The 10026-nt window shown below is 40.8% G+C and overlaps 1 protein-coding gene across 1 annotated transcript in view; it reads right to left on the reverse strand.

Annotated features, from left to right (window-relative positions):
* The window catches only part of SLC35A1 (solute carrier family 35 member A1), a 29094-nt gene extending 21287 nt beyond the window's left edge, over positions 1–7807 (reverse strand). Inside the window, exons 1-4 of the mRNA XM_087718776.1 lie at positions 7624–7807; positions 4899–5076; positions 1609–1768; positions 238–390 (exon numbers count right to left, since the gene is read on the reverse strand). Coding sequence (XP_087574902.1) covers positions 238–390; positions 1609–1768; positions 4899–5076; positions 7624–7639 — 507 coding nt within the window. The 5' untranslated portion in view covers positions 7640–7807. The remainder of the gene's footprint in view (positions 1–237; positions 391–1608; positions 1769–4898; positions 5077–7623) is intronic.
* Positions 7808–10026: the final 2219 nt, after the last annotated feature.

Below are 10026 nucleotides of genomic sequence, written 5' to 3' on the forward strand. Positions count from 1 at the left end.
ATCTGGCCTGCGGGGCCGCGAGTTTGACACCCCTGTCCTAGGAGCACCCCCAAAAAACTTACCCATGTTTAAATATTAAAGCAAAAACTATAACTTGACGCATGTGCACTTCCGTTAAACATTCAACCATGGAACACAGGTTTCCAGTTCATCATTCCCTAAAAACCTGCTGTTCTTTGTACAAGTCGTCATTTTTTTTCCAAATAACAAAAATGAAATTTAAGGGAGAAAGCTTACCTGAACTTTAGTAGCCTGAGCTGGCTTCCACTGCACCAGCGTGACTCCACCACACAGCATACAGACTGAGAACCACTGCAATCGACTAAGGCTGCGGTTCAGCATCAGGACAGTACATAAGGCAGTGCAGGGGATTTTCAGCTGGTATGTCACCTAAACCATTGGGTTTAAGACATGTCTTATTTCAGAGATGAATAATCCCATCTATAGGGCAGCGAAAAGTCTTCCAAAAATAAATTTTTAATGTAGAGACAAGGAAAAAGTGATTATTGTGTCATTCAAATGATACGCAGACTATTATTAATAGCATATGGTTAAATGTAATTGTTTTGATTACCAGTAAGGGACCAATTATATCAACGGTTACTGTCGCTTCTTTGCAGCATGCTGTGCAGCATTCTACTTATATGCCAAATATAGTTGTCACCAATCAAAATTGCACACCCAGGTCATCTTTGATTTTGCATATGGCACTGAATGCCAGGTAGCAAATCTAATCATTCGCTTCCCCATATTCCAACGTTTTGTATTTCCCCTGTTATTTTTCAGTAATGAAACTGTTGAGACAACCCATTGAGTTACCAATTTCTCTCCCTACGACATCAAAATTTCGCACAATTATGGAGGACCTAAAGCACTTCATTTATGGAAGATTTCTATTATCTTTCTTTCTTGACTTTTCCTTTGGAAGCATATAGCTAAAAGGGTACACTATTTTTACTGAAAAATTGTTGAAGTATAATACCACCCATCTTCCAGTAGCACTGCTGTTCCTTGTCCTTGTGTGCCAGATGTCCCTAGACCTGTGATGGCGAACCTATGGCAAGCGTGCCAGGATTCAGGAAAGCCTCCGGAGCCTGGTGAGGGATCGTGCGTGCTTGGGGGGGGGGGGTTGTCATGCATACATGCGCAGCTGGGTGAGGAGGATTGAATTGGTGTGGGCACAAGGGCGTATGCAATAGCACATGTGCAATAGCAATTTTAGCACACCATAAGAAACAGGTTCGACATCAGATTCAGATTTAATTTATCACTGCTCTAGACACTGCAACCATTGACTGAAGAACACCCACATGTGTATCTAAGGAGATTCTCAGTCATCCAGGTCATGGTTGTCCCAAAGGTGCTTTTCCAAAAGGCAACTGAACTTTGTTTTTCCTTGAAGATGTTTCACTTCTCATCCAAGAAGCTTCTTCAGTTTCAGGACAGTACGTTTCACTTCTTGGATGAGAAGTGAAACATCTTCAAGGGGGAAAAAAAAGTCCAGTTGCCTTTTGGAAAAGCACTTTTGGGACAATGACATATGTGTGAACATCTGCTTCTGGCTGATATGGCAAAGGATTCAACTTTTGAACATCGATCACAAGTTACCTGATAAACTGCGGCATCCAAATTGCTGAGAGCCAGGAAGGCCATATTATTCTGAACAGCATACACAACCGAAGGAACACTTAATTTCAATAATTCTTTAGGACTGCCTAAAACATTTTCTTTCAAAGACATTGACAATTTACCCAGGCTTCCAGTCTCCCTGAGGAAAATAAAAAAAGGAAAATATTTTAGGAGAAATAGGACTATTACTATTTTTTTTCCAAATAATTTTATTAAGAATTATAAACGGACAGAATAGAAGTGAATACAAACTACAAAAAATACAAAAAAACAGGGGGAAAAACTGCATTCATAAGCCAGCTCTAAAACCAGCTGTTGGTCTATTCATGAAGAACTGCTGTGTGGAATCATATGGATGATCTTAATAATCTCTTAATAATATCTTGCTAGTCAGTGAAAGGCAGCAAGGCATCAGCTCATCATGGTGCTTAGAGGAAGTCAGGACTGCCACTTCTTATAGTAGAGAGGCATTATGTGGGTTCAAAGTCAGTCTATTTCGGTCTTTGACCAGAAAGAGGCCATTGAAAAGTGTTCAGAGACTACAACTAGTCCAGAATGCAGCCGCGCGAGCGATACTGGGTGTTCCAAGATACACTCGCATTACACCTATCCTCCGCGAGCTGCACTGTCTTCCTATCGGTCTCCAAGCGCGATTCCAGGTGCTGGTCATTACCTTTAAAGCCCTACATGGCCTAGGTCCCGGATATCTGCGAGACCGTCTTCTGCCGCACACCTCCCAACGGCCGATAAGATCGCACAGGGTGGGCCTTCTCCAGGTGCCGTCAGCCAGACAATGTCGGCTGGCGGCTCCCCGGGGCAGGGCCTTCTCTGTAGCTGCTCCGACCCTATGGAATGAACTACCCCCCAGAGATCCGGACCCTACCCACTCTCATGGCCTTCCGAAAGGCTATCAAAACCTGGCTATTCCACCTGGCTATTCCATGACCGAGGTCCAGCCCCGACTAGACTGGGTGCATGATGTGGTTTTTTTTAAATCTGTTTTCCTCCGTTTTTAACTCTTCGCTTTTTTAAAATTTATTTCTGTAAGCTGCCCGGAGTCCTTCGGGATTTGGGCGGCCTATAAATTCATTAAATCAAATCAAATCAAATCGGAGAGGTCTGTACTCAGAACTTTCCCCTTTGCCAAAGTTGTTTCCCAGCAGTTTCAGTGAAAACAGTTCCATCTGAGATGAGCTTGATAGAATCCCACTTTGCTAACATGCATTTATTTTAACCAGATGGTTCCTGAGAAAGCGCAAAAGGACATGACACTTCTTAATCTATCCTGTCAGACGACTTGGATTGGCCTACAGTAATTCTGAATAGGTCTTCCCTGCCCTGAAGCATCTTTCCCATTATCATCCATTACGGTGGCAGCCATATTTGCTGTTGCTCCATAATGTACAGTTTGATTATCTGTGCAGGAAAGGGTGGGGGAAGAGCAGGAGAGCTACCACCTACTCCCTTTTTCACACGTAAGAAAAAACATAATGCCCTAGAAGCAAGGTTTTATTTTTATTTATTTATTTCATTTGTTAGATTTTTATCCTGCTTTTCTTATATATTTTTTTAATTAGACTTATATACCGCTTCATAGGGCTTTCAGCCCTCTCTAAACAGTTTACAGAGTCAGCATATTGCCCCCACAGTCTGGGTCCTCATTTTACCCATCTCGGAAGGATGGAAGGCTGAGTCAACCTTGAGCCGGTGAGATTAGAACCGCTGAACTGCAGATAACAGTCAGCTAAAGTGGCCTGCAGTACTGCACCCTAACCACTGCGCCACCTCGGCTCATTTTATAAGTAACTTAAGGCGGCAAACATGCAAGGTGTCTTGATATTTAGAAAACTATACTTATTGAAACTCTGATTTCAGAATAACTCAAACTTTTCAGAGATAATTAAGACTTGGTGTCAGAATATCTTTCTCTTGATAACAATGCCAAATGCCCAATTTTAGGAGAAGTAGGGACACATGGCCAGTTGTGGGACCTATTCTTTCACCAGCCCCATCTGGATGCTATTTTTCTTTCCCACTCAGGATTCCTTTCAGTGCCTAAGTCAATTGGAAAAAAAGTAATTTCAGGGAATAGACTGTGGAGAAGGAAGCATGTTCTTATAGCTGATAAAACTGAGGAATGAATAAAATTCATTATAAATCTTTTACACCAGCATTCTCCAACTAATTGCCCTCCAAAATGCATTTAGACTGTATCATCTCCATCCATCATGGCCATGACAAAAAGGAGGGTAATTTAAGTTGCTGACCTATGTATATCCCTAGAGAGTACAATACTGACTCCTCAATTATGGCTTCTCAAGAAACTCAGCACACACAGAAAAAAAAAAGCAGGAGTGTTTATTTGTACGATGTATCTAAGCATCAGATGGTAATATATCAAAGCAAGGGAACAATTATTGTCTAAATATTGTCATGCCCAGCAGTCTATGTATGCCACAAAGGCAGCATAGTACAATATGAGCCGAGGTGGCGCAATGGTTAGAGTGCAGTACTGCAGGCCACTTCAGCTGACTGCTATCTGCAGTTCGACGGTTCAAATCTCACCGGCTCAAGGTTGACTCAGCCTTCCATCCTTCTGAGGTGGGTGAAATGAGGACCCAGACTGTGGGGGTGATATGCTGACTCTGTAAACCACTTAGAGAGGGCTGAAAGCCCAATGAAGCGGTATATAAGTCTAACTGCTATTGCTATTGCTATAATATGCAGCAAATTCAAGGCAGCAGCCCTGAAATATCTCTAAATAAGAATAGAAAGTTATAAATTTGTTGAGACTGTTTTCAGGTTCTTTTGGTTACATGAACTCTAAGTTTGCCTTGTTCAAAAGCTCTAAGAAAGTCATAATTGAGGACAAACAGCATGAATAAACTGCCAATCTTTAAATGCCCTCTTGTAAGAATACAGGATCTTTTTGGATGTGTGCCAAAAATCATGCCTGCACTAAATCACTTCTTCCCATGTTTCAGAATTCAATTCATACTAACATCCTGGTCTTTAGCCAGAACAATGAACAGGTATTTGAGTGATGACACCTATTTATTAAGCTGCTGGGAGAAAAAAAAAATCTAGAACAAAAACTCAATCCGGAATGTTTCTATTTGCTTGGAAAATAATCTGTTTAAGGAAGCAAATCTAATATAGTACATATGAATCATAACAAGGAAGTATGGGAGGGTTTTTTTAAAAGAAAGAAATCAGAAAAGAGCAAGTAAATGTATTATCTGACTATCCTCACCAGTATTCATACTTACTTTGCTAAAATGCCCAAACTTAGGAATAATTTTATAACTTCTGTAATGCAAACGGCTGTAGAAGAAAAGTACAGTACTGCTCCAGTTGTTCTTGTGTATCGCAATGCTACTGTATACGTTGCAGCCACTAAGGTCATCACCGTCAAGCAGTACAATTTAAAAAGTAGGCTGACATTTTCTGAAAAAGCAAAAGGATCCTTCTTTGAAATATAAGAATTAAAACACCACCTTCAACAGTCACAAATAAGTTCACATGAATCATCCTGATGAGACAGAGAGAGATAGAGATACAGAGAAAGAGAAAGATACAGAGAAGGAGAGAGGGAGACAGAGAGTAAATATGAATTAATTCTAGGTACCCCAACAACAATGACAGCTGGTCATCTACAGAGGAATATCAGAGGAATATCTGATAACCATTAGAGCAGAGTTTCTGAAACTTGGCAATCTTAAGATGTGCAAATTTAAATTTCCACAGTTGGCTGAGGAATTCTGGAAATTGGGCACTGCCAGAATTCAGAAACACTGCATTACAGAGTGGTACACAAATCTTCACAGGCATCATGTATAACAATCGGTCAGGTTGGTCAGGACTGTTTCCCAGTGTGCACTGAAACAACTTTTCCCTATGTCAACCACGATTTTTTTCATGATCATTACCAAGGCATCCCCCACCTAAACAGCCTATTTGGGAGGGATGCAATTTTGTGCTTCACTATTACTTCTATGCCAAAACAAGAAGGTGGGTAAAAGTGAGCTGTCCTGGAGCAAAAAGCCTCACATCTTCATGTCTTTGGGGAGGGGGTGAGTTTAAGTAATTGTTGACTCTGGCCAAGTTGAGAAAGAGTGACTAGTCCAAGGTTACCTAGCTACCTAGTGTGCAAATGGCTCTCCTCATGTCTCTAGTAATTAACATGAGGATATTCACTGCACAGCATCTCATGAAGATATCTCTAATTCTACCCAATTTTTCAGATAGGATAATCTGGAATTTTATTTCTCTCTACAGATTTTGTTTCAATAATTATATAAGAAATCAATAATTAAAAATCCTGACAGTTCCAGGTAATGATTTAGAATTGGTACCATCTCTAATTATCAAGGAAGACTTTGCTTTACTACGTTCTTTTTTTGTATTACCACACACACATACATACATACACACCATTATTTTAATACAGCGTTGTATTCCCAAATTCAGTCACTTAAACAGTTATTCTTTCAAGGGAGTTCCACCTTGTGTAAATATTTCCCCAAGGTATTGCAGGTTACGCTTTGTAATCATATAATTTATGCTAATCTTTTAAAGATAAGTTCTCATTTGCCTCAACATGTGGCACGTGAGGCTAAGTTCTGCAGCAGATGCAAGTATCAGCAGCCAGGTGATGAACAGCACTATTAAACGTTTTTCTTCCTTTGAGTAGTAACAAGGAAACTTACTTTTCATAATATGGGAGGGGGAGGGTGTTGTTTATTCTGTTACCAGGACAGAATGCAAAAGTGTTACACATGGTGACGTGGCAAGGTGATTAAATAAAATTGCAGAGAGACAATGGTAACCATATCATAATTTAGCTTTGACTTCAAAATAGCATTGCATATTTATAGCATACTTCATAAAGCCAATTGTTTTTTTTTAAATGACCATATTATTAACAACCTTCTAGTGAACTAAAACTTTTCTGTATATATATTAAGCCTACATATGAACATGCCAAAAACTGGATGAATCTGTAAAACGTGAACCACTTCCACAAGGAACTATTAGAAATACAGAGAACAGCTACATTTAAATTAGGGACCCTCATGGCACAAATCTTTGAAAGCAAGAGATACTGTAGTTCTCTCAAAACGAACTGAGTTCAATGAACAATTTGTGTACTTTTTTCACATGTCCAGATCATTGTGAAAACTGTCTTCATTTTCTACAATTTCTAATATCAAATCCGATTTGCTAAGCAAAATATAATTTCATTCCATAGTTAGCTCATATGCTTCCAAACTATGTTCCTTTGCTATTCTATTATTTCAGCCTGATCAATTCATATGTAAAATAAATCACTTGTCACACACTTGACAACAGGACAATTGATTGAAAACAAGAATGGGAGAAGCATTAGATCCAGATCATTAGATCTGGACATCACTTGCACAAATTAAGCATTATTTCCACTATCCTCTCAACAGCTCTCAAGACTTATTTTAGCAATTTACAGAGGGGAAGGCATGCATTTTTCCGTGCCTAAAGGCTCTTAAGGTACCAGATACTCCAACCAAAATCACTCCGACCATTTTCCCAACATGGGACCACATCTGTTGGACTTCCAAACCTATCATTCCCAGCCAGCATTTTTTTTTTTTTTTTAAAGTCCAATACATCTGAAAAGCTTTGGTTGGAAAAACCTGTTATAGTGCAGCGGAACAGCTCTCCACAGACAGCAGAATCGGTGGCAACAAATAGATGTCTGCTTGCGCCTTATTTAAACTAGCCACCTTCTTCTTCTAATCAGACCGAGTTCCATTCCGGGAGGGGGGCTTTAGAATTCCGCCTTTTCCTTATGGAATCTCCCACCCGCACGTGGGGATGCCCAACCATTAGCCCCAGTGAAACGGATCGCTCTCTTTCTGCACAAGGGGTAAAGCGGAGTCGATCGGAGCAGCCTGGTTTTGCGATCCGAGCCACCAGCGGGATCGGGCGTTAGGATCCGAGGCTCGCTTCGCTTACCTTTCGGAGGCGCCATAGCAGCCAAGAGAAGGAATCAATTGGCGAGCGAATAAGCCCGCCCCAGCCGATCAGTCCAATTTACCATAGAGAGCTGTAGAAGCCAACTAGAGGGTCCGTTCCGGTACGCGTCGCTTCGAGGCTGCCGCCGGAAAGAGAAATAGAGCGAAGCTTTCCGTGGAGCTCCTCAAAGGGAGTCCATCGCCTATTCCAGGAAGTGGGTTTGTATTGGTGTTGGCAGAGCTGTTCCTTAAAGGGACAGGACGCCCGGAAAATCTTATTTTTAATATTCAAGGCAGATTTCAGCTAGCCCAATTGAGCAACTTTAAGACATGGGGTGGACTTCAAATCATGCCGGCGGGTTGGGGAATGCTGGGAGTCGACATCCTCCTCTTAAGTCTCTATATCAGTGTTTCTCAACCTTGGCAACTTGAAGATGCCTGGACTTCAACTCCCAGAATTCCCCAGCCAGCGAATGCTGGCTGGGGAATTCTGGGAGTTGAAGTCCAGACATCTTCAAGTTGCCAAGGTTGAGAAACGCTGCTCTATATGGAGATTCTCAGTCATCCAGATCATGGTTGTCCCCAAGGTGCTTTTTTTCAAAAGGCAACCGGACTTTCTTGTTTTTCTTTGAAGACGTTTTGATTCTCATCCAAGAAGCTTCTTCAGTTCGGACTGAATGGTGGAGATCTTTTTCTTCAAGGAAAAAACAATAAGGTCCAGTTATCTTTTTGGGGGGGAGAGGGGAGCATCTTTGGGTCCATGTCTTAAGGTTGGCAAGTTTGAGAAACACCGAGTTAGTAGAGCGAGCGTAAAGTCTGATCTCTTCTTGTGTCTTTTGGGATGGACGTATCACTTGCCCAGTGCCATCTTTTACAGCCGAGATTTCTCCCAATGAAAAGGAGCAACTTCTAAAGTTTAAACAGTAACAAATACTGTTTGTTACTGTACTGTACTGTAAAATGTAGCCTGGGGATTGCTGGAGACAATCTCAAGGGTCTGCTAAACCAAAATTATTAGCCAAATATTGAGGATATTTGCAAAGCTCGTCATTAGTATGTTAAAATTATAAGGTTTTTTTATGAAAAATATATTAGTATCTAATGCACTTATTGCTGTTAATTTTACATGGTTCAATAAAAACAATTCTGCAAATGCATCAATTTTAATTTTTAATATGGTAAATACCAATAAATCTAATTCATATAAACAAAAGCCCTTTTAGTGTCCTCCATAATTTTTTTAAGCGGGAGGTGGTCCTGAGAGCAAAACGTTGTAAGAAACACTGATCTGGAGCACTTTTAGGCAGATGTATATTGTCTTTAGTACACTGTGATGACATAAGCTTTCCTGGAGTGTGAGTCATTCATCTTGGATTGTTTACACCTCAGGCATTGGTTTTTGTTAAACTATTGTGGTTTTAACTCTTGCCTGCCCACTCCAGTCACACCTGTACCGCATCCTAATGGTAAAATCCTTGAAGTTCAGGTCCTCATAGTTTTCTTGGCAATTGCGTAAGTAGTTTGCCACTGCCTTGTTTTGGGATTTTTCTTGTTTCTATTTCCCAGTCTGCTTTATAAAAGTGATGTCTTCTAAGCCAGTGTTTTTCAACCTTTTTGGTGCAAAGGCACACTTTTTTCATGAAAAAAATCACGAGGCACATCACCATTAGAAAATGTTAAAAAAATTTAACTCTGTGCCTATATTGACTATATATAAAGTAATTTTCCCACGGCACACCTTACATTATGTCACGGCACACTAGTGTGCCGCGGCACAGTGGTTGAAAAACACTGTTCTAAGCAACACATGTGCTGGTAGCATTTTTTTCCATTTACTGTTATGTTAATAAATGTGCCTTTTCTGCCCCACAATGTAGCAATAGCAATAGCAGTTAGACTTATATACCGCTTCATAGGGCTTTCAGCCCTCTCTAAGCGGTTTACAGAGTCAGCATATTGCCCCCAACAACAATCCAGGTCCTCATTTTACCCACCTTGGAAGGATGGAAGGCTGAGTCAACCCTGAGCCGGTGAGATTTGAACAGCCGAACTGGAGAACTGCAGTCAGCTGAAGTAGCCTGCAGTGCTGCATTTCACCACTGCGCCACCTCGGCACAGAAAATGTCTGTGTATAGGATTATTGGTTGCTGAGGTTGAGATTTAACATGACCAACTATGTTGTCTGTCTCAAGTATGTTGGTCATGGTTGGTCATGTTAAAATATATACACATATAAAGTCACTGCGGGATTTCAAGGCTCTAAGGCAGGCTTACACAACATGCAGCCCACCAGCTTTCTTTAAAACTCTAAATTTGCTATTGACAAATATCACCACCACTATCAGAAAGGATCCATCATGCCCTAAAAGATAAACTGCCAAGCACCTCCAACACCCGCAGGCCT

This window comes from Thamnophis sirtalis, unplaced genomic scaffold, assembly GCF_051295495.1.
Source record: "Thamnophis sirtalis isolate CommonGarterSnake01/CBP01778 unplaced genomic scaffold, rThaSir2_p1.2 scaffold_6, whole genome shotgun sequence".
Taxonomy (NCBI): Eukaryota; Metazoa; Chordata; class Lepidosauria; order Squamata; family Natricidae; genus Thamnophis; species Thamnophis sirtalis.